Raw genomic sequence first — 24,634 nt, 5'->3', positions numbered from 1 at the left:
ACTGTGCAAGTCTCGCGATCTTGCGGAGAAAAATACCTCTGTTGCTGACTTCTTCTTGGTGCGTACAACGAGGCATTCCATCTTATCTCGTAGCATTCCGACTCTAACTCCTGCTTCATCTGCATTCCAGGTCTCTGATGCACCGATATTGTACTTCGTCATCACATCGCTGAGGCGTTGGAACCACTCCTTCGTATCATCAACGCCGCCTTCCTCATATTCGGCACGCGAAGCTTCTCTCGACTTCAATATCGATTTCGCAAGCTCAGGATGATCATCGCGGAAGCGAGAGTACCACATCTTGCTCACAGGTCTCGCATCAGGATCACGGCGGCGCCGCAGAGTAAGTGCTGCATCTTCTATTTCCCACTTGGAGGCAGGCAGGCCTGACTTTTCCATCCAGATGATATAACACACGATAGCTTCTTCTTCCTCATCCGTGAGTTGCCGCGGGCGCCCCATCTTAGGATCGACAACATCCTCATAATCTACGGTATTCGCAGCCTCAAGTCTCTTGACGATGCGGCCGATAGATGCACGAGCAGAGCCGGCATATCGAGCTTCAGCAGCACGAAGAGTCAGTGGCTTCTTTCGGCGGCCGGCAGCATCACGATTGAGACCGCGGCGAAGTCGCTGGCGTGAAAGAACAACGGCCTGAGCAGCTCTCAGATTTGATTGTGAGGGCATAATTTTGATGGACGTGATATATGACTTTTTTACTGATTGATGTCCTAGAAATCATTGGTTTTGGCGGGCAAAAGTCATGATTTTGCGACAGCAGCCTGTGCGGGGTTGTCTCACACTTTTCGCCTTGTCTCATACTTTTGTGGCCAACTAAGCTTGCTTAGTTGGCACCCCCTTCCGGCTAGCCAACGAGTAATTATTATAATTTTAACTTTATAAGTTATAATATATACCTTTAGATTAGACCTATATTAATATCTAGGTTTAAAAACTGTATTTTTTTATAAGTTAATTTTAAATATATACTTTAGGACTTATACCTTAAAAATTACCTAATAAAAAGAAATTTAGTAGTAATACCTGGAGAATGACACTCTGTCCTTTGCCCAAGGCTTTGGATATGGGGATGTCTTGACTACCCGACGCAATCAATGCAAAGGGCTTTCAAAGTGCCATTTCACTTATGACATCCGGCCTTACCCTCATGAGTTTCTTTCATGATGTTTGACACGGCAAGCTCAGCCAAAAGCCAAAAGCCGAATTTTGGAGTCCTACTCTTTTCTCATTGCTGAGAGACCGCGGCCCAAAATACGTTTCTTTTGACGATGGACTAGCTTTTGACGTTAACTGCCCAGACTGCAATTAAGGCAACAGCTTGAGAAGAACTCGCCATAGTTGGTCAAAGTCTGTCAGATGAACAAGACGTCTTTTCTGAAGCACGAGTTTGTGAAATAGCGGAGAAAGAAAAAGAACTGGGACTTGATGACATAGAGGTCTTGTGGTTTACTAGTCGTCGTGTCTTAGCAAGGGTAAACAACGAAGCCTTTGCCGATAATCAGGTTAACCCAACTTGGAAAATGATGTCTCGGTGGCACCTTTGCGGAGGGGTGTATTACTTATCGTTTAGTTTCGATAACATTCAATGTCGCACAAGTACTGAATCAATGGTGGGGGGTGAACCGGTCTGGGATGAGACGAGTCGAATATCAAGCGGGACCTAAAGGTGAAAACACAATCAAGCCATAATTCGATGATACATTTCACTTTTAATTTCACTGGCAAGATCTAGAGATCGTTTGTTCGCTTTATAATCGTCTATTGCATTGAATAACAGCTTCTACACCTAGTGAAAAACTACTCAGCGGCTTGAACAGATACCCGCCTCAAGGCTCATTCACACTCTGGTCCAGGGTGCTTTTCAGATCCCCAACCATTTCATGTATCTTGCGAATTGTCTGCTCTAGCTTAATCCTGTTTTCAAATGTTGTAACGAGTGTGCTATCATCCATATTGCTTGATACTAATTTCGCTCGTTTAGCTCTTGGAAGCGCTGACTCAGGAGTAGGTCTGTCCAATTTCATATGTGCACGGCGCATGCGCTGTAGTATTACTTTGCGCTCACGGGCCAATTCATCAACATTGCCACGTGGACAGCGTGCCAGATGTTGGCGGAGCTGCTTGGAAATGTCTGCGATTTGTCTTTGCAGTCCTCTGATGAAATATGTCGTTCTTGGATCACCTGCATGGAGGTCCCGGATACTTTCGTCGGCTTGCTCAGATGGTTTCGGGGAATAACATGGGCCAGGAGCTGCGGCAAAGCCAGGAGCTGGGACCTGATTGGAAGAGCCTGTATGGCCAGCCAGGGCTTGCTCAATTGGGGTCTTAGGGTAAGATGGGCTAGGATGCTGAGCTGCCGGAGCTTGGGTATATCCTGGAGCTGGGACCTGATTGGAAGAGCCTGTTTGGTTATTGCTGGCTTGCTGAAATGGGTTCTGAGGGTAAGATGGGCCAAAAGCTTCGGCAACAGCTGCGGTATAGTCTATACCTAGGATTGGATTGAAAGAGCTGGTGTAGTTATTGCTGGCTTGCTGAAATGGGTTCTGAGGGTAAGATGGGCCAAAAGCTTCGGCAACAGCTGCGGTATAGTCTATACCTAGGATTGGATTGAAAGAGCCTGTATAGTTATTACTGGCTTGCTGAAATGGGTCCGAAGGGTAAGATGGGCCAAAAGCTTCGGCAAGAGCTGCGGCAAGTTCTGTAGCTGGGTCCTGATTGGAAGAGCCGGTGTAGTCATCGCTGGCCTGCTGAGATGGGCTCGGGGACTGAACTGGACCAGAAGGCTGAGCTGCTGGAGCAGGGGCCAAGTCTTCATCTTCGGTATAGACTGGAGTTGAGCGAGTGATTCGAGGAGGAACCCACTTGGAAGAGCCCTTTGGCTTGTTGCCGGCGTTCTGAGATGGGTCCTAGTAATAATTAGTGTTTTCGCGGCGTCTTGGATGGATCTGGACGTTGCAACAAACCATTGTGTGGATGTTTTGCGGAAGAATGATGTGTAGATGTGCTTGAGCAGACTGATGTTGTCGAGATTTGAAGATGTTGAAGAGTTTAGATTCATCGACTGCGAGGATGAAGGTTGATAATACCACGGTGCCTGCCGTTCACACAACATTGCAGTAGTGGGTGACGTGACAAGACGAAATTAGCAGGTCATCTTATGCCCATTAGACCGTATGTCTTAGGCTACTTATTTTGTACCCTAGGACTTAGTCGACACATCGTGGCAGGTACGATGTAGTCGCCCGAACTCCAATAGTGAACCGCGAACCCAAAAAGAGCAACAACTGGAAACTGAGCACTGTCTCTTGCTTATACAGCGTCTCGTGTCAGTATTGTCTATACGTCGTGTCACGTGTCGCCTGGAGTCGTCGATGATATCTATTGCGCTCCAAGCGTGATTTCCAGGGTGCTATCCGTATATATATGCGAGTTTAAGCCTGAATATTCACGTGATGAAATGAACATTACCAAGTAAATTATCAAGGCAATTGTCTATTGGGTCCGGCATTGTTAACTCCGACAGTAGATTTTGTCCCCTGTCCTAACTCATGACCTCAGCGTCACTAATACTGGAACGTGCAGACAGGTCTGAGCCACCAATTTAGTTCTCCGACAGCCGTGTTTTGATGCCCTGAGTATGGCCCGCATACAGCGTCTGGGAACGGCTAGAGGGCAAAAATGAGAGCAAAAACATACCGCCTAGAGAGGCGTTATCCAAGTTAAATGATAGAAATAATGCTCAGAAACGTTAGTCTAAACAAACTCTTGGAAAACAATACAAAAGTACATCCTGGCCATGTAATCTCCCACTAAATAACTGGCAACCACACTTTGCTCATGCAAATCAGATCGCATCGGTGTAGAGCATTTCCGGTACAGGCGAGAGGACCGAAAAGCTTATCTTTGAACTGGTTGGAATGTCAGTCATCGGATATTCCTGCAACAATCCCGAAACACATTATATCTGATGGCTTCGGGGCTCTAGTATTGTAATAAGCATCAATGTAGTATCGAACAGTTCAGGTACTGTGGTCTAGTTGGTTATGACATCTCGTTAACACCGAGAAGGTCCCCGGTTCGAGCCCGGGCAGAACCTCATCTTTTTAGTTTTACCGCTACAGATTTGTGGAGACCAGCATTTCAGAGCGACTTCGTTGGGCTGATTTGATGTAGGACAGGGGATAGGTTTTTTTTGGACCCTGGAGTGCTGTGACTGTTTCACTACCCTGCTTTGCCTCTTATGTCAACTCATAATTGGTTCAGGTTACCCGGCTACTCTCCCGTCTGGACTAAGACACCCAACCTCACTGACCCCGCACATCCAGTTGATCCCTATTGAACAGCTTGTTTTGACATGAGTCCAAGACAAATATGATTCTTAACATTCTCACTCGGAGTTATAGATTCCATAACAACGTCAACTCTGACATCGAACAAATACTAAAAATATACATCCTTCCCTGAACTAGGGGATAATTGCATTAGTATAATTTCTGATTGGTTGTATTGCCCACTTCTGCAGGGTTTGTTTTTGTTGGTTGAAGTAGGCTCGGCGGTTACCTACCTGGTATATCCAATGATCACCCCTGTCCATAACCCTCCTTGTTGGCTCAAAGGATCAGGTGTCATTTCATTTTCGTTGGAATTCGCTGACGCGAATTATTTCTTCCTTTATCATTCTCACTCGCGCCGATCACGTATTTTGCCCGTGAATAATTCTAACTATCAGCAACATGACAACACAAGCTCCAAGTCTCACAACAACCTTCGAACCTGCCAAGTCATGCTTCCAGTATTACAAGTACAGATATTCAGGCGATGATCTCACATGTCTTTCAGGCGGCACCGGTGCGCCCAGCGTTTGCACCTATATGCAATTGGGTCCTTCAGCAAGCGACGCTGATTGCTTCCCGAGCAGCTTAGAACTCAGTTCAACATTTTACTACTCCCCCGGTATATGTCCCAGCGGATTCGAAGTCGCGTGTAGTTCAACAGTCGGCGGTGAGACGAGAGCGACATGTTGTCCAAGGTACGAAGCTAATGGTTGTTGATGTGACGGGCCATGCTGACAGCGATCCAGTTCATTTAGTTGCCAAACAGAAACGGGCTGGCCTTGGTATAGCACTGATCTCTGCACCATCGTGATTCCGAAGACGGTCCAAGTGATAGTTTCTGATTCGCTTGTTGGAGGAGACTGGGAAAGGTCCACTGTCAACGGAGCTGCTGCCAATGCAATTGGTATTCCCATCCGATGGCATTCCTCCGATTTTGCGTCCACCACGGCTGGTACTACGACTTCTGAAACCGGTAGCACAACTGAAACGATTTCTTCTTCGACCGCCACTTCTTCCAGTGATTCTTCGTCGGACAGTGGGGGATTGAGCACTGGAGCCAAGGCTGGCATTGGAGCTGGCATTGGAGTTGTAGTTCTTGCTGGGCTTGCCGCATTAGGGTGGTTTGTGCTTCGAGCGAGGAGGAAGAAGCAGGAGGCAAACGCTGCAGCTGCAATGGGGGAAGTGGAGGCTAAAGAACCTCAGATACAGGTGCAACAGTATCCATGGGAGCTTGATGGTCACGGAACCATGACCCCGGCGGAGCTGCCATCCGAACCTGTGAGTCATGTCACGTATAAATGATGGAGTTAGTGTTGGGCAATCAACTTAATATTATACTATTTAATTCTACTGATACCAATCAGTATGTACCAGTTTATTCCTTTGGAAACCCAACTGTGACACTAATGTAGAACGAAAGTCTTCTTTGGTATTCAGATTATTACGAACTTGAACAGCAGTCAAAACGACACAGTCGGGCATCTGAGCTTTGGCACAGAGCTCCATGAAATCACGGATCAATCCCTGGGCACTGGTACATATAGCAGTCAAGACGGATCAGAAGAGAAGATTGGCATTATTGAAGGGTAAGCTTAAGATGATGGGATCAAAGAGACGTGATTCCAGTATACTTCCAATTTTCAGTACGATCTCATATATCATTAGTTTCGTTTGTACAAGCCATCCATGTTTGACACTGCAGCTTAACCAGCTATACCCTGTAGCTGGATTCGTGGTAGTTAACTAGGATGTTCATTATTAATGAGTGGTTCAAAGTAACATAGATAGATACAAAGTAAGCTGCTGTTTATGACAAATCGATGCCCCTCTTTTTCAGCAAGCTGATCTATGAGGCTTAACGTCGGCCCATCCGCTCAAGCCATTGTTCCAAATCAAATTCCCCGTCACTAATATCCCGTGGGTTACCAACGAACATAAAAACATAACCATAGTCCTCCGCAGGTTCCCGTCCATCTGTATACTGAATGAGGCATGGCTCAGTTTTGTAGCTGTTTGTTTCATATTCCGCCAGCCTTTTTGCATCGGCAATAGATTGCACACAGTAAACCCGACCACTAACTTCTGCACCTTGTGGTCCGTCTAGCATGGCAGGATACTGCCCCCACAGTTTACGAGAGTAGCCTTCAATTTTGGCAGCCCGTAGCTCAGGCTTTTCATCCAGTCCGAGTATATCAGCTAGCATTTTTGGATCCATTAATGTTCCGTATACGAAGTACGGCCCTGTAGGTGGCTCAAAGAGGCCCCTTTGGGCTGGCGGGTTGGGAGCCTGATAGAACCAGTCTTCTGGCGCGCTTCTCACCTTCAACACGAAGGGAGATTCTCTTGACTGACTTCTGTGGACAGAAGGTGGTAATGGAGGAGCTGGCGGTGGTGGTGGAGAAGTGTTAGGCATTTCTAAATTACTGCAATGTTAACCTTACAAGGAATCAATCAACAACGTAGCTCACTTAATCAATTGATGTCGGCTATTACAGACATACCTTGAATGTTCAGAGAAGTAAGTTATCTCGTATAAAGTTGCGCAATAGTCACAGGAATGAGTTGCGATTGATACATCGAGGTAAGAATGATATGGCGACGTTGGGTTGCTTTACACCCTTGCTCAATTAAATACTGCCAGTCAATACCGCCTGCGGTTATTACCTATTCCAATTTCACGTAACAACCAACAGTAGTGACAGGGAATCATCGCGACTGCGCAGAGGGGTAATGAAATATACGAGAAGTGGTATACTGATACTGTGAAGCATACAACTTGGTGTTAAAGAACAATGACCAAGATGAACATAACAGAGTAAAGAAAGGTAAGTATTAAATTCTATTTTTATTATACATTATTTTCTTTCCGTCATGCATTTATGTAAACGCCCCTCTTGAGATAGCCTTCAACTTCATGGAGTGGCATATATCCAAATAAATCAACAAACTTCTTCAAACATTGACTCCTCCGTAAAATATGCCCCGGTTTCGTACTGATACCCGAGCGAGCAGCTTGATGATCCAACTTGTTCCTTCCAAGTACCATAAGCGGTCCCTCACAAGCCAACATACTCGCGACAAAGTTGAGTGCAATGTCTTCGCAATTGAAACTCTCGTCCACTAAATCTCGAACGCTGGTCATGATGTCGTCTTCTGAGTGGTAATACTCCAAATAAGAGATGTGTGTAAAGGCCAGACCTGTCAGAATCATACTGTAGGTCTCCAGGCCCTTGCAGTCGTAGCTGTACATGGGAGTTTCGGTGACATTGTTCACAGTCCAACAACGTGCAAAGGCTCCGGTGAGGCGATGCATGCCCGCGCGTCTCCATTGTTGAAAAACATACTCGAGATCTCCAGTCGTGTTATAATTCCAATCGTCGTCAGAAAGAAGGATTCCTTGGGTCCTGTAGTAGGGATCAGGAAGGAACTTTTGGTTGAGGCTGTTCTTTTCAGATTTTCGATATCGAACGAGAACCCCGTGTTCACTCATAAAGTCCGCCGGAGGTTCGACATCTATTTCGTTCCAAACAATGACAATCTCGTACAAAGATGGCACCTTGTTTTCGATAAGATGCTGGAGAGTCTTTTTCAGCTGTTTAGGTCTCTTGTAGGTTTGAATGGCAATTCTATACGATGTTAGCATGTGCATTGAAGAAGATGAATCGTGCGATGACATACGTAAACATGTCCTCCATTAGGTCACTGGTTTTGTTGACAACGTCGTTCCAGATGGTGATGTTGGCGACCTCATCCCGTTTCCCGCAACTCCTTTCTGCTTCTTGATATGTGGAGATGTTGCGAATCTCAGCAAACTGAGGCTCTTGTACTATTTCTTCAATCACCTCTTCTTTCTTGGGTCCTTGATCGGAACCATATACGGAAGCAAAGATGAGGAAGATAATGAAGCTCACGGTAGAAATAACCAAAATTGTCCACTTCTTTCTGGGGTTCTGACTTTTGTAGGTCTGGTAAGGTGATGCGTCGGAGAATGTCTCTATGGGCATGAGTTTCATCTCTTCCTCACTACTTAGCCGAGACATTGAACTCGATGAACCATAGTCGCTGCATGTCTCAGCCATCTTGTGTTCCTGTATGACGACGCTCTGTGGCGATTGAGTGGCTGCAGGATGTTGCTGAAAGGGATTGGGTGGTTGCTGTGAATCAAACGTCCGTGGGATGATACATATGATTGTCAGGTTGGACGTGTAGCGTCGGCCTGCTCTGTATATTAAATTGCCATTTCAGTCAGTAATTACGAAACAGCCACGGCTTTGAGAAAAGGGGGACAGTTTCTCGTTTTTTCCCATTACTCCGTCTAGTCTAGACCACGGCGGCGACCCCTATGTGTTAGCGCTTTACTGATCCACCATCGCTGTCGAAGTCGTTTACACTTCTAGTGGCACAATCACTCAGCTCCTCAGTTCCAGCCAAAGCTAACGACAAGCAGTTGTGTAAATCCTGGGCCAACATCAATAGCTAACGGGGCAAATATCATCTTCACTGGTCCACAGTAGAGTCAGGGGATCCTTTCAGCTGAAATCATTAAATTCGCTAAGTTGTTTTGCGTTGTATTCTCCACATGATGTCTGTAGTTTATGGGCAGTTGTGACGAGTCCAATACCAACTACCTGGTGCCACCAGTACGCTTCTGGGCTCGAAACTACGCTATAGCAAACCATTGAAACACTATTGTTTGGATCCATCATGAACTGATCCGTCGCCCGGTGCGTTCAATTGGCTTGAACTAAAGTGGTCGACTTCGCTAAGCCATTTCCGAGAAGCAAGCTTTCCTAGCCTGTACTAGCCAAGAGATGGCACACGGTTATTTGTCTCCTCAGAAGTTAAAATTAATAATAGGTGGAATGCTTGTTTGTCAAAATGAAAAAATGGAGAAAAGACGAAGGGCTGAGGATTCCATAGAAAAATGCCAATGGTCTGAAATGAATGAGTAGCTGTTGGTGAGTCAATTGCACTATTGAACTCCATGAGTCAGTACAGGGGGTAATTGTCTTCGTCTTGATTTTACTTCTTTCCATACCAGACTCTCGGAAATGACCCATGGACTAGACGAATCTAGAACGGAATACAGGGGTAAAACATAAAAATGTTTTCTCGGTGGCTTGTTTTACTTGTCTTTCTCCTGAGAGGACTTGACATTGCGGAATTACTGTGAAGTTCTGCTCAGATGCCAACGTTCTTCGTTTAATTACACTGTACCTTGCAAACTTCCTTCCGACTTATATCCAGAATCTTTCGCCCTTGCCACGTTGTACTCATTGTTATGATTCTGGCATTTTCTCCCTCCTCCCCCCCATAACTGATTGAACACAGATCCAGATGGTATCCTATACGCCCTTGCCATTGTCATCGCCAGGCCTTGGCCAAAGGGACACCCCATCATCACTCAAAGTTGGTCTTTATATGACGTGAGAGATCCCTTTCATGTTTAGATGCTGCATGATTACTGACTCAATAGCGCATGGATCATCTCATCCAATATCACAATTCTTTTCAACAAATGGCTTCTTGATACGGCTGGGTTCAGTATGTCAGCATGTCTCTTGTATCTGAGACATTTTAACTAATAATTCTCTAGAATACCGTAATACAACCTGAACCTACTAAGAGTGACACGATCATGCGCTAACAATAGTCCTTGATAGCTATATTACTTGTAACATGGCATCTCGTTTTTGCCACCGTCATCACCCAAATATTGGCCCGCACAACGACTTACCTCGATAGCCGCCATGAACTACCAAACAGCTGGGACTTTTACCTCACCACGGTTCTACCCATCGGAATCGTGTCATCGGGGTCGCTGGTAGCCTCCAACTTCGTTTACTTGTATTTGTCTGTGGCGGTCATTCAAATGCTAAAGGCGGCATCGCCTGTTTCAGTCATGCTTGTCTCATGGTTATTCGGCGTCATGGATCCAACCATCGGAAAGATTGCCAACATTATTGTCATTGCTATGGGCGTTGCAGTCGCGAGCGCGGGCATGATCGAGTTCTCGGTGATTGGTTTTATCTTCCAGATGGGTGGACTTGCATTTGAGGCTGTCAGAGTCGTTATGACACAGGTCATGCTTAACGGAGAGGGGTTGAAGATGGATGCCATGGTCGGCCTTTACTACTACGCCCCTGTCGTCGCCGTCTTGAACCTTCTTGTGGCGTTCATAATCGAAGTGCCGCACTTTGATGTGGCCGACTTCCATCGAGTTGGGTTTCCCACGTTGTTTTTGAATGCAGCTGTTGCGTTTACGCTTAACTTTACCAGCATGGTTCTTGTAAGTAGAATCCATTACCAAGAAGGCTGTTGCTCACCATTATAGATTGGAAAAACATCGGGGCTCGTCATGTCCCTGTCGGGTATATTCAAAAACATATTACTTGTCATTTGCTCTGTTCTTATCTGGCATGTGACGATCACACCTATACAGCTTCTCGGCTACAGCATTACCCTTTGTGCTCTTGTCTACTATGCATTTGGCCAGGAGAGAATATACGAGGCCTACTTGGCTCTGATACACTGGTCTTCGGATGTGGCAAGGGAAGTGGCGTCCAAGAATGGCGGGCCAATATGGTCCCGAAAAGGCGTTTTTGCATTATTGGGCCTTGTGATGATTTTTATGACTGGCATCATGTTTATTGCTCTCAATAGAATTCAGTCACCTTGATAAAACAGGAATTCTGGTAATTTAGAAAATAATTAAGAAATAATAACAAGACACGACTTTCTGCTTCCACTAAAGCACCCCATGCAAACACCGGTTGAGGAACCTTACCATAATCCCAGATCTTCAATTTATTAGAGTGGTTCCCTTGGTAGAATTCAATACCTGACGCAAAGCAGAATTCTCTCACAGCTGCCGTCAATGTTCTACTTGAACTGCAAAGATCGCTACCAATGTTGTCGCCCTCAGGTTGTTTCACCATGGTGAGAAGGTCAGTGTTAGCATGTATTGTTACTCAGGTATGAGCCAACGTCACGGCGTAGCTAGTGGCTCGAACATTGCTAGACGTTGATGGCTACTCTAATAACTCAGATTCTTATTTGACGGGGTATCGCTATACATGAGGCTGCAGGACATCAGGGCTACTCACCGTCGGCATTTATGAGGCATATGATGTGAAGAATCAGACAATACCATGTCCGAATTGCAGAGCTGTTTCAGTGACTATTTCTCCACAGGGTTACAAATTGTCTCAAGCTTGATCTATTTGGCACAGATTCACGGTTCAATGGAGGGTTGTTGCTAATTGACTGGCGGGCAAAAAGAGTGTAAGCTAGCACTAGGAAAGCAAAATTGGTGGGGAAAACTACAGGTTATAGGCTATTATTGGAGCTTAAATTACAGAAGGCCACAGGGGGCAGTGTCCCAAAAGTGCGTCTTTTGTTAGGTGATTTTTAAGGTATAAGTCCTAAAGTATATATATAAAATTAACTTATAAAAAAATATAGTTTTTAAATCTAGATATTAATATAAATTTAATTTAAAAGTATATATTATAATTTATAAAATTAAAATTATAATAATTATTATAAAAATTTTTATTTTTTTTAAAAATTAATTATTAAATATTTCTTTATTAATATTAATATTAATATTAATAAAACTATATAATTATATAATTATTATATAAAATAATAAATTTTAAAATTCTTATTTATTTTAATTATATATTAAATTAAAAAATTATTTATAAAAATTTAATTTTTATAATTAATTTTATTTTTAAAAAAAAATTAATTAAAAAAGTTTAAGGCTTTTTATTATTTTTAAAATAATTTTCTTATTAATATTTAAAATTAAAATATTATTAATATAAATAATAATTAAATTATTATTTTTATTATTTTTAATTATAATACTTTTAATTATATAATTAATTATTAAATTAATAAATTAAAATTTAAATTTTTATTATATAAAAAAAAAAGCTTTTAAGGCTTTTTATAAAATAAAGTATAATAATAATATTAATATATTAAAAAATAAAATATTTTAAATAAAATTATTTTTTAATTTTTAAAATAATTTTTAATAAAAAAATAAATTATTAATAATTTATAAAGTATTTAATAAAAATAATATTATTAAAAAGTTTATTAAATTAGAATTTATTATATTAAAAATTCTATAAAATTAAAAAAAAAGTTTTAAAAAAGAAAAAAAGCTTATAATTAATATTATAGCTTTTAATATAATAAAGTTTAATATAATAATTAAAAGTATATTATAAGTTATCTTTATTAAAACTATTAATACTTATAATTATAAGAGATTATAGTAATTATATAATATAGTAAAAGGTTAAATATATAATTAAGTTTAATTATTTATAATATTAATAAAGCTTTTACTTTAGCTTTTTAATTTTATATTAAACTCTTAACTATATATATAAATTTCTTTATTTATAGACTCTAATTTAAATAGAGTTTTTTATAGTTTAAGTTATTATAGCTAGAATATATTAAAAAGCTATTATTTAGAATATTTATATTTATTTTTAATAATTTAAATAAAAACCTTTAATTCTATAAACTATAATATATATTAACTTATTATATTTTAAAAAGTAATTTACCTTTTTATAAAGTTAATCTTATCTTTAATATAGTAATATATTATATTAAATTACTATATTTCTTATTAAATTTACTATAAGTCTCCTTAAGGAATAAAGAAGCTAGAGAGTTATAGAATTTTATAATTAAATATAGCTAATATTATATTATTTTTAATTAATAATAATTATTCTATAAAAATATATTTTAATCTCTTTATTATAAAAGTATATAGACCTTAGAATTAGATTAAGATTATATATAAGGCTTTAATAATCTAGCTATAGATATACTAGAAATACTATATATATTACCTAGCTATTAAGCTATTATCTTTTAATTAGATTATAAGGTAATATATAATTAATATTATAACTATAATCTAGGTTAACTTAATATATTATATATTAAAGTAAGATAATTTATATCTTTTTTCTTAATAATTTTATTAAATAAAAAAAAGAAAGTATATAATATTATTATAATTTTAATAAAGCTTTTATTCTTTAATATAGAGTTAATTTTATTAAACCTTATTAAAAAGTATAGCCTTATAGCCTTATAATATTATTTTATTATTAAAGTTTATTATTCTTAAGTATTTTATTTCTTTATAAAATAATTAAAATCTTAATTATATATAATATTATAAGTTATATAATAGTAAAAATTAATATAATTATACTTTTTATATAAATTTATTTAAAGAATATACTTATTATAAAGTCTATAATTAATAATACTATAGCTATTAAATATACTATAATTAATAGTATTATAGCTATTAAATATATTATAATTAATAGTGCTAAGTATATTATAATTAATAATACTAAGTATATTATAATTAATAGTACTAAGTATACTATAATTAATAGTGCTAAATGTATTATAATTAATAGTATTATAGCTATTAAATATACTATAATTAATAATACTAAATACACTATAATTAATAGTATTAAATTAGCTATAATTAATAGTACTATAGCTATTAAATATATTATAAAGACCTTCTGTTTAAATATATATTCTTTAATTAGTCAGTAGACTAGTCCTAATTAGGATAATTATGCATTTAAACTATATAGTTATCCTAACATCAGCATCAACTTAACAGAAAAAACATCGCATCCGCACTTTTAGGACACTGCCCCCTGTGGCCTTCCGTACAAATGTCACATATGACCAAAGGTAGTGGAAAATATGGGATCCCATCCGCTCTCCCATAGTCAAGCCACTAACCGGCGGATTAGTAGTTGGGTCAGTGATGACCAGCGAATCCCCGCTGTTGTATGTTTTTGGACATTCACCTCCTTTTTGCCATTTCCTGACCGACAACCCATTTTACTGTTGACTCACACATTTATGATGCCTCACGTTTGACTGAATGTAACATTTTTGCTATCTTGACCTGACTCATGCATTGGGAGAGTAAGCCGTCGAGGATTAATGTTACAGGCACCGATTGACAGCAATGTTTTCACCCCTACAGTTCGGCTACTAACTATTAGTGCAAAGGTCAAAGCCAAATCAAAACTGACAAATGCTTTTATAAATAAACTTAATGTGATTGATATGACACTACTCAGACAATCATAACCTCATGCACCATACTATCCTGCTCCTCCAATTGCAGATGAGCAATTCCTATTCTCCTAAATACCCGCGGTGGTTCCTCAGAGTCAGCAGCTTCAAGAAGCAACTTGACGACAGAACTGGGTTGGCCTCCAGGCCACATAGGCAGCCCGTAGCCTTGGGGCTTATCGCCGTGCTCAAATGTTACGATATCAATGTACCACACAGGACGGTCTTGTGGTAGGCTATCCTTTGGACCAACGTCCATCGATATCTTGGTCATGAAATCAATGCCGAATTTACTCCCGAGACGTTCTTTTTGTCTTGATGTGAGCTTTCCCAGAGGTCCCTTGAGAGTAATGGAACCTTTGATGTCGTTCCATAGGTGTGTATCATCTATTGCAACCAGTGAAGTAGGCCACGAGCTTGCGCGGCCTCCACCTTGGTTAGCCATAGAATAGTCGATTGCACAACCAGACTTCGTTGCCCACGTCCAAGATGGGTACGAGTTGCTGGACTGCGGGGCAGTGCATGTTGGCGCTGTTTGAACTCGCCATAAGAGACTGCGGAGGCAATGTTTGCCCTTCCAAATGCCCATAACAAAATCGCATTCAAACATCGGACCCATTACATTGGCTAGACCAAGAATTGCAGGAATCCGGTCCGACTCTTTAGTCAGAATTCTTGTCGTATACTCAGCCACCAGAGTCTCCCATTCCCTATAAGCAGCCTCTCGATCTTCCTCTGCCCAGGAGTCCCCTCGTCCGATCGCATGGTCTTGCTGCTCACACTCAGAAAGAGTAGCGTTGATCTTGAAGGGTCTCTGTAGATGCTCCTTCATTCGACGAGAGCGATGGGGCTCATCGTTGTCTCTTCCAGGATGTTGATAGTGGCCCATGGAATCCGGGGATGAATCTGCAGCAAATTTGGATAAGCATTCCCACTGAACGTGGCCATGACCAAACCATAAAACTCGAGTGCTGAGCATCTGTTCCTGAAAGGTCCAGCCTCTGGAGTGGACAGGTCCTCGAAGGGGTAGCTCTAGCACGCCATAGCGGGCTTCTTTTACAGGTGGCTGTACTGCGGGCACGAACCATTGCGCGTCCCCGGAATTCCCTCGCATAGGTGGTATAGGAAATGGCAGGGCATATGGCTGTCTAAAACGATGCGGCGTGAACAGCCCGTCGTCACAGTCGGTTCCGGACAAGGTGGATATTGTCAGTGTCGCATTTGCGTAAACATCACCCATTCTTGCTGCTTCGGATGCCCAATCATCAGTGTCGTCCTGTATAATGCAGAGACTATCTACCCAAAGGTAGTCAACTTCGAGGCCCCGGGTTGCTAGCACTGCATCCTTGATGGTCCTAGGAAGCGTGGAAAGAGGAATGTCATGTTTATGATTGGCCAAGTTGGCCTTTGTTGTTGTGATACAACGTGACTTCCCCCAACAGTAAGACAGGGCGCAGTATGTACCTCTTTTTATTCTGCTCGTTTCGATGAGTTTGATCTGCGGGTCGTGTAATGAGCCACCAGTCACGTCCAGAACGCGAGTTGGTAGAATAGGGTCTGTCAAATCGTGCATTCGTCGACATTCGATATGTGACTCTTTGCAACGCCTCAACCAGATTTTACTCAAAGATAGCGCTCGCAAAGACCCAGTTCCATCATTTTGGCCGTCACTGTGGTCGGAAGAATAGTTGAGAAACTCCTCTGGTTAAAATTGTTAGCGCGACTTCAGACATACATCATGTAATTTGGCAACTCACCCTCAAGTAGGCTGATCTTGAGGCTAGACACTTTATCACCGTGTCGTACCTGCAGACGCCCTTCCCCGAAAGACTCGTAGACGCGTAACATGATCGGAGGGTCGTCAGAATCAGTACTTGAAGACGAGTTTTCCTTGTTAACCTCTCTAGAGACGCTCGAGTCGACCGCATCGAGCAGCAAGGCGCAAAATGGACAGCCATGACTAGCGGTTCTCTCCAATTCCTGCAAGGTGGGCGCATGCTGAAGATCGGAAGATGGCGAAAAGTTCAGCCTAGTAATGAGATCTCTGCAACGCACGCAATAGGACTTTGGAATCTCTAAAGGGTTTCTTGTTCCTGCTTTTTCCGCAAGAATCCGAAAGAAGATCGATAAAGAAGCATGATACCGAGAAGTAGCATCGGAGCCACGCTTTCTCCAGGCTGTTCTAAATTCATCTGTGTCGACGATAGAGCGAAAGATAGCTTCGCAACTAGAAGGAGGAATTCCATTGCTTTGTTCGGCTGAATAGAAAGAAGATCTCTTGCTAGATAGACAGAACAATAGCAGATTCTTGGATTCTCCGAGGTACAGATTGCTTGTATCGTTTTTTGTGTTGTCATCGACGTTGAATGTGTCGTTCTCGGTTTCTGTCGAAATTTCTGTCGAAAACAATGCGCCAGCGTTCTCGAGAACCTCGACCATGTCAAACTGACGACGTAGAAACGCAACATCAAGAGGGGACCAATATCCGTCTTTGTCAAGTGGTAGATTGACGTTGGCACCTGCTTCGACAAGACGTTGCACCTTGGCCACGTCCCCTAGAGTGGTGGCCATTCTTAATGGGGAGATGCCGCCATATCTGTGATACTGGCGTGATTTGCCATGACGCGATTCAGAGTCGATGATAACGGTCCTGTCCTCGGTCTTCTTGTCTAGGTTAGCACCATGTTCGACGATCCATGCGGCTTTTTGGGTCCATCCATGATTAAACGTGTTGATTCCTTGGTCAATAGCCTCGTGGAGTACGGTGCGACCTGAATCGTTGAGCTGGTCGATATCAGCACCGTGATCGAGCAAGAGTTGCGCCACATCAAACTGATTCCGAAAGAGAGCACGGTGAATTGGTGTATTGAAATGTGACCAGGGGTCAGTAGCAGTGGGCACCACACAACCAGCCCTGGGAGGCGGAAATACAAGCTCATCTTCTGTCCACGATGTGTTGGGATCCCAACCTTGGGATAAGGCTATGGACACTGACTCGAGATTGAACCCGGGGGCTTCTTCTGTTGGGTAGGGAACAGATCCACCTGGCTGCCATTTTTTGAATCTGAACTGAGTGTTGATTGGTTTGGTGCGCTGTCGTTGGTTTTTGCCAGGAGTTGTTGAATGTGAATGAGTTCTTTTGCGTGGGCCGCCCATGATGTCCTGACGCTTTGGCAGTCTCGTATTTCGAACAATAGCTGATAATTTGTAATAACTTAAACTGAAGATGAATCGGAACGTAGAAGCGTAATTGTGATAAAGGAAATACTCCGCCTGTCAGAGCGAGAATAAAAACTGGACTCTTTTGGATATATACAGCAAGATCCGACTGAGTGAGGCGCAAGGCACAATCGTTAGAGGAAGTGGGACTGTCCAGGATCTGCCTTGTCGCACGATGGACGTATTGACCAATAGCCAATGAATGAATGAACTATGGACCTTGACTGTGTCGTCTGAAATCAGGCTGTGGCTTGCTTTTGCTTGTATTGGCCTTGCCTTCGTTCTACAATATATTTCCCGCTATTTATCTTCTTTTTCGCCGTCAATGATACCTCGCTTCAATTAACCGGTAATTTAGTGTTAGACCTCATCTTGATTATTTTCTTTTCTCTTTGCTGTTATTGTTCTATGAAACATACTCCATAGTCAGACATTTTCTAGTGGATCGCCAAGTCCTCTGCTTACGTGGGATATCGGTCATTGCCTAACTAGGCATCCAGTGCGTCGCGATGCAGTAACTATTATATGTGATGCTGCCTCGACTTCATTTCAGTTGTCATCAACATCGAAAAAATTGGATATGCTGCTCAACGAATTAGACGTGCCTCTTGACGACGTTGTCGTAGTCGATCGACTGCACATCGCCGATTACAACGAGGCTAACATTCTCCCACAAGACAAGACTACTCTGGAGCGGCTCCTCAATTGGCTCAGTCCTACCAAGTATGCAGGTGATGGAAGCGAACTGAACAAACACGTTGCTTCGCATCTCAAGGGTACCAGTCAGTGGCTTCTCGACTCGCCCATCTTCGAACAGTGGCACCGTGGCAACAGTCATGGAATTCTGTGGATCAGAGGAGTGCCTGGCACGGGCAAATCTGTCCTTGCAGCAAGACTCATCGCCCATCTATCTTCAGAGGAGTGCCCTGTGCTGTACTTCTTCTCCCGTTATACCATCCAGTCAAACCATCGTCCCGAGGCAGCCCTTCGTGATTGGATTGCTCAGATCTTGCCCTTTAGCCCGCCACTGCAGCTTGCGTTGAAGAATCTGACATCTGGCGACATCAACATAGGGTCGGTGGACGAACTGTCAATGGCTGAGCTGTGGCATCTTCTTCGGCTTGCTTTGAAAAGTATCCCCAAGGCCTACTGTGTGGTAGATGCTCTCGATGAAATGGATCACGAGTTCATGGAGCAATTCCTGTAAGTACTTGATCAGCTGGGCAACATACACCCGGACAGAGTAAAGCTCATTATTACAAGCCGTCCTATCGCGACAATTGAGAAGATTGTTCGGAATCTGAGGTTGTTGGACATTCGGCTTGGTAAAGACAAAGTAGAGCCGGACATCCTCAAGTACCTCCATCATAGATTGGACGAAATGGCTCTGGCCTCGGAAATTCGCGACACCATCATACGCGAGTTGCTCAATAGGGCTGACGGTCTGTTTCTCTACGCCAAGTTCGCTATGGACGCTATTTCTGGACTGAAAAGCGTGACAGAGGAGACTGTGGCAAAGGCTGTTGAGGATACGCCTGTCGATCTATCTGTGATGTACAGAAATCTCCTACGAGAGCATATGACACGCACAGATCTGCCTGAGGGATTGTGTATTTTGGTTCTGCAGCTAGTCACCCACGCCATTAGGCCTCTACGTCTTCTCGAGATTGCCGATTGTATCAAAGTGACCAGACCAGAAATGGGTCAAGACACTGGGATCTTGAAAAACCTCATACGCACGTCTTGTGGACCCCTGTTGGAAATTCTTCCAGACGAGACTGTTCGAGTCGTTCATCATTCCTTGACGGAGTACCTCTTTGGAATGATTCGACCATCTTCCGACAGAGACATCCCACTGTTTGAACCGGGTCCTATGCACAACCTCGTCGCACTTATATGTCTGTCATATCTTCGATCAGGTTGTCTAGACGGATTAAAACTTCGTAAAGAATGGGATGGCGACGTCGACCTAGACATGAGAGATTACCAACTACCACCGTTCTTGAAGTATGCCGCAAACAATTGGCACATGCATAGCATGAAATCCTCTTCCCACGGTTTCCTGCAGGATGAAGCAAACAGCCGTTTTCTTTCACTGCTGGTGGAATTAAAGCACACGAAAAGGCTCGTTGTGTTGAACGAACATGTTAGCGACGGTGCTGGAAGGGATCTGAAATGGTTATCACAATGCGACGACATGGCGCCAGAAGTGGAAGCACTTCTTTTTGCCATTCATCTTGAATTAACCAGCTTTGTCGAGTATTTCCTTTGTCGCAACGACAGTGATGCAGCAAAGTACCCCGGAGCTCCAAGAATTGATCCTCCATTGCACATAGCCATAAGGAATGGGAACCTGAACATTGTTCGCCTGCTCATCACCAAGGGAGCCGATGTTAATCACTACGACAGACAAGGCGAAACACCACTACATTTGGCACTTGGGGGTACTCGCTCAAAGATGCGCTCACGTCCTGCCATTGTTGAACACCTCCTAGCAGGCGGTGCTGATCCTTGGAAGGATCGTGGGATGGATATGGGACCATCCGATAACCCCCCACCACCTTTCATGTTCGTATCTTACTGTCGAGGTCCATTCCCTCCATGCCCTCCGATCAAACAAGCTATCTCTGAGGGCGATGCGCCAATGGTTATGCAGTTCCTTCCATACGTCACGACCAAGGATTTAGCACATAGAGCTTTGGATTGGGCCATGGAAAACTATCACAAAGAGAAGATGATGCGTATGATCCTCGATTGTGGGCTTGTGGACATCAATAACGGTACTCATGGCAATACACCGTTGTTGAGAGCTTGCGCACGTAGGGACCCAAAGGCCATATCAATACTCCTTAAAGCTGGTGCAGATCCGAACGTCCTGAGCAGCAGGGGACGTAACCTGTTGCACACCTTGACTTCAAAGTCGTTAGATGATGGCAGATCAAATGAACGTACGGACAAAGTTACTATTAAAGAGTGTTTCGAACTAGTTCTCGCTGCTGGTGTTGATGGTGCGTGATATTCTTACCTTATCGGTTTTGCGTGAAAGGGGAAGCTGACCATGCAATAGTGAATCAAGTTGATCAAGACAAATCAACACCGCTACACCTGGTTAGGAATCCCCTCATAGTCAAACTTCTTCTTGGTGCTGGAGCAGATCCCCTCGCTATCGACAAGAAAGGATTAACTCCGCTTCACGTCGCAAAAGACATCAATGTGATAAAGAGGCTCCTGACCAAAACAGATATCAACAGTCGGAACCGCGAAGGGAAAACCGTTCTACTTGGCCTTTGTTATGGCGACGCCTCTACTGACACGAAATACGTCAGGCCGGCACCTGGAATGGCCATCAAACTTCTCAACTTAGGTGCTGATCCCAGCATCACAGACAATAATGGCGATGGCATCTTACACTATATGGCCAGCAAAGGGGAGATAGACACCCCTGATGGAAAACTTCTACTGGAGCGTCTACTTCAGAGTGGTGTGGATGTGCATCTCCGCAACAATAAAGGACAAACAGCGATACACAAGTTGGGACTTAAGGATTGGCTCCGCAGGACTCGAATAACCGACTTGGAGTTTCTGATTGAGATGACAGACATCGATATAAACGCAGTAGACGATGATGGGCGTACTTTCTTCTTTCATGTCATTGACAGTGGGGATCTCTCGAGTTGTAAGCCAGAAGATGTGGATAGATTCATGGCTGCGATGCTCAAGGCTGGGGCACGTTTCGATGTTACTGACAATCGGGGACGAACACTTCTGCATGCTGTAGTACCACATGGCGGCGAAGGGAAGATTCTGAAACTCTTAGCTGAAAACGGTGTTGATCCGGAAAAAACTGACAAAGAAGGTAATACAATTTGGCACGCAGCAGCTCCTCACTTTGTTTCGTCGACGGGGTCAAACCTGCTTGACAATCTCAAAGACATCAGTGTAGATGTAGGGAGGCCAAACAACAAGGGAAGGCTTCCTTTACATGTCCTGTGTGAAGAATTTCTTAACGCCAAAGGGTATTCCGGGTTCAAAGACGCGGCGGTCGTATTTCACTACATGGTACAACAAAGACACGGGGACATCAATAGGGCGGATGAAGACGGAGTTTTACCGCTTCATCTTGCCTCAACTTCTTCCACGCATCTCACAAGAATGATCCTCGACGCTGGAGCTGATGCTACCCTGGCCACACATGAGGATCTGAACGCCTTTCATCTTACCGCTCGATGGCGACAGAGTAACACGATGGGTCTTCTTATCTTTTTTTTTTTTTTTTGGGGGTCTTCTTATCGAGTGGTTCAAGGCGAGGGAGAGCACAGACAAGTTATTCGAAGCCGTCAACGCAAAAGATAAACGTGGCCGGAGTCCTCTGTACTACGCTTGTGCCTCGGGTCACTACCAATCAGTGGAGCTTCTCATCCAAGCCGGCGTGGTGATTGACTTGGAGACATATGAAGGGTCGGCTCTACAAGGCTGCGTTGAGTTTGAACGGGAGTTTCAAACCTGGGCCGACACAAAACCTTTTGCATTTGATGCTGTACGCATCAGTGATAGGATCCCACTCAATAAGGATGGTCAAAAGCAAACTCGCCAAAACGATCGTATCGACGAGATCCTCGACTATCTAATCAACAACACAACATCAGCGAACTGGCGAGAGATTGACCGAGCCGTTGTTGAAGCAGCGAATCGACAGCATGATTATACGGTTGAGTCTCTCTTACGAGTCAGGACGTCATTGGGATTGGAAGAAACATTGTCGCGTACAGTTGAAGTGCAATCGTGCTTGGAACGGCGAGCATCAATCCTAGCAAGTGTCGCTAGCGTTGAAAGCGTCGAAAGCGTCGCACCATGTCGCAAGGCAGGGGGCAAGTTTTATGAACAAATACGATTTATGGTCGACCAAAGGCTTCATCACGCCATCCCTTCATACATCAATGAGTACTCACCCGAGCCTCAGATCGAAGATCTTTATAAAGTGTTACTCGAGCTTGTCCGCTCTGGTTACGCAGGACTTCTCGATATCTTGTTGACACCAGATCTCGTTTCAAACCTTAACAAGCCTGGTCTTTCAAGTGATGATGCAGCACTGAAATCAACATGCCATGATATGATTTCACTGTTGAAAGCTGCTTGTTTGTCGGAACAGCCGAATTTGCCGGTCATCCAGGTTCTGGTCAAGAAGGGGGTGAAATTGGACGAATATTCGTCAACAGACAAAACGACTCCTCTTCATACCATCGTCGAAACTATGAATAACAACTGGTGGCGTACTGCGCAGGCTATTCCCTTCATACTTGGGCAATCTATCAACCTGGAAGTTCGAAACTGGGCAGGACTTACACCTTTGAACGCGACGTTGAAGGAGAAAGACGAGCCCCTGTGGAGACCCGAAGCCACTGAAATGCTTCTACGGGCAGGTGCAGACCCTTCAAGTGTTGACGACGAAGGGAAGTCCTGCCTTGCGCGTGCTGCAGGTCACGAGTCCCTCTTCAAACTGCTTCTTCGCCACGGAGCAGAAATCAACCCGGCCACGGTAGCTGCGGCTGTACTTGCCAAGGATGTGAAAATGTTGAAGATGATGTTGGCCTCTGGCGCGGATCCAAATGCTCGAAAGGTGGACCAGGAGACACAATGCAGGCGCAGCTACAGATTTGGTGTGGACGCCGAGGATGAAAGCGGATTTTACCCTCTAGATCTTTTGCTAGCGAGTATGGGGTACGATGATCATGATCCTATTTGTGAGGACATGATAAAGGTCCTTTTTGAGCACGGCGCAGATCCAAACAGTCGCTATCAGGAGACAACTATAGCTCACAGAAATCTTCGAGGACTAGGTTCGAAACCCGGTCGATTCGACAGAAAGCTAGAACATACAATCACCAGCAGAAGGAACCATTATATCGATGCTATTCTTCAGCACCCCCTACTGGACGTCAATCTTAAGGACGCATCTGGTGTTACGATACTTCAAGCTGCTTACCAAATGAGCGATCTGAAATCAGCACGGATTCTTCTGGAAAGAGGCTCCAACGTATACGAGCAGGACGAGAATGGCAGGAATGTTTTACATCTATCCCCGAACAGTCATGATCAGACCGACAAGCTCTCAGATCTACACGATTTCCATAAACGTTTGCTCACTCTCGGCCCCAACCTTTTACACCAAGTTGATACAGACGGTAAAACTCCACTTCACTACGCGATGCTACGACGGGATTCCTCGGGGTTACCACCGGGTTTCTGGAGAAATACACGGGATCCCGAGGAAACAATCGAGTTATTCATATCTCAAGGGGCAGATGTTTGCGCTAGAGATGCCGACGGAAACACTCCTCTTCATTTTCTCTTGAAACATGATTGGACTGTGACCGTTGATGATGACAACAACACAGTTTGGGATGAATCCAATAAGCGACTTGTAAACCTGTGTCTGTCAAGGGGCGCAGACATCAACGCCCGTAATAAAGCGGGCGAGACTCCGCTGTTTTCTTACTTTGCTCAGGGTGGACTGCAAGTTGTCTCTGCACATAGCAATGACTTGTCCGAGACAATGAAAAACCTGCGTGTTCGGAGGGGACTCAGTAACAGTAAGAAAATTAGTGAGGCTTTACAACAAGAGATCACAACGGAACAAGAGCCGGTTCTGTGGGCGCTACTGGACGAATTTGGTGCAGATTGGACGGTTGTCGATCATGATAGGCAGTCCCTGTTACATGTTGTCGCATCGAAGGGGATGCGGATGATGTCAACAAGGAAGCAGAGGTTCCAGTTCTTGATGAGAAAGGGACTGGACACTTCAGCGGAGAATAGTCGGCATCAAACGGCCTTGGATGTTGCAGCGGCAAATAAAGCAGAAGATATTCTAGCTTTGTTTAACGTTGAGTGATATATAGAGG

The 24,634-nt window shown here is 43.5% G+C and overlaps 7 protein-coding genes and 1 non-coding gene across 8 annotated transcripts; 4 read left to right on the top strand and 4 right to left on the bottom strand.

Moving 5' to 3' along the window:
• Nucleotides 1-1,847: 1,847 nt before the first annotated feature.
• Nucleotides 1,848-2,987, bottom strand: FPOAC1_010058 (uncharacterized protein; the record flags this gene model as incomplete). The annotated part of the gene is made up of 2 exons (XM_044854456.1): nt 1,848-2,927; nt 2,985-2,987. The coding sequence occupies 2 exons, from the start codon at nt 2,985-2,987 to the stop codon at nt 1,848-1,850; spliced, it is 1,083 nt and encodes a 360-aa protein (XP_044707126.1).
• A 1,056-nt stretch (nt 2,988-4,043) lies between these two features.
• FPOAC1_010057 lies at nt 4,044-4,117 on the top strand. The gene has a single exon. It is a non-coding gene; the product is annotated as a tRNA-Val (tRNA).
• A 637-nt stretch (nt 4,118-4,754) lies between these two features.
• On the top strand, nt 4,755-5,657 carry FPOAC1_010056 (uncharacterized protein; the record flags this gene model as incomplete). The annotated part of the gene is made up of 2 exons (XM_044854455.1): nt 4,755-5,050; nt 5,102-5,657. The coding sequence occupies 2 exons, from the start codon at nt 4,755-4,757 to the stop codon at nt 5,655-5,657; spliced, it is 852 nt and encodes a 283-aa protein (XP_044707125.1).
• Nucleotides 5,658-6,210: 553 nt separating this feature from the next.
• Nucleotides 6,211-6,768, bottom strand: FPOAC1_010055 (uncharacterized protein; the record flags this gene model as incomplete). Its single annotated transcript, XM_044854454.1, has 1 exon — nt 6,211-6,768. One exon carries the CDS (start codon nt 6,766-6,768, stop codon nt 6,211-6,213), a length of 558 nt encoding a protein of 185 aa, XP_044707124.1.
• A 456-nt stretch (nt 6,769-7,224) lies between these two features.
• FPOAC1_010054 (uncharacterized protein) lies at nt 7,225-8,434 on the bottom strand (the record flags this gene model as incomplete). The annotated part of the gene is made up of 2 exons (XM_044854453.1): nt 7,225-7,981; nt 8,034-8,434. The coding sequence occupies 2 exons, from the start codon at nt 8,432-8,434 to the stop codon at nt 7,225-7,227; spliced, it is 1,158 nt and encodes a 385-aa protein (XP_044707123.1).
• Nucleotides 8,435-9,776: 1,342 nt separating this feature from the next.
• On the top strand, nt 9,777-11,034 carry FPOAC1_010053 (uncharacterized protein; the record flags this gene model as incomplete). The annotated part of the gene is made up of 5 exons (XM_044854452.1): nt 9,777-9,781; nt 9,832-9,899; nt 9,952-9,957; nt 10,019-10,644; nt 10,690-11,034. The coding sequence occupies 5 exons, from the start codon at nt 9,777-9,779 to the stop codon at nt 11,032-11,034; spliced, it is 1,050 nt and encodes a 349-aa protein (XP_044707122.1).
• Nucleotides 11,035-14,517: 3,483 nt separating this feature from the next.
• On the bottom strand, nt 14,518-17,672 carry FPOAC1_010052 (uncharacterized protein; the record flags this gene model as incomplete). The annotated part of the gene is made up of 2 exons (XM_044854451.1): nt 14,518-16,217; nt 16,274-17,672. The coding sequence occupies 2 exons, from the start codon at nt 17,670-17,672 to the stop codon at nt 14,518-14,520; spliced, it is 3,099 nt and encodes a 1,032-aa protein (XP_044707121.1).
• A 643-nt stretch (nt 17,673-18,315) lies between these two features.
• Nucleotides 18,316-24,624, top strand: FPOAC1_010051 (uncharacterized protein; the record flags this gene model as incomplete). The annotated part of the gene is made up of 4 exons (XM_044854450.1): nt 18,316-18,938; nt 18,999-20,743; nt 20,803-21,972; nt 22,070-24,624. The coding sequence occupies 4 exons, from the start codon at nt 18,316-18,318 to the stop codon at nt 24,622-24,624; spliced, it is 6,093 nt and encodes a 2,030-aa protein (XP_044707120.1).
• Between the last annotated feature and the right edge of the window lie 10 nt (nt 24,625-24,634).

The sequence above is a fragment of the Fusarium poae genome, chromosome 3 (genome assembly GCF_019609905.1).
Source record: "Fusarium poae strain DAOMC 252244 chromosome 3, whole genome shotgun sequence".
NCBI classification, from domain to species: domain Eukaryota; kingdom Fungi; phylum Ascomycota; class Sordariomycetes; order Hypocreales; family Nectriaceae; genus Fusarium; species Fusarium poae.
This window is presented reverse-complemented; position numbering and strand designations above follow the sequence as displayed.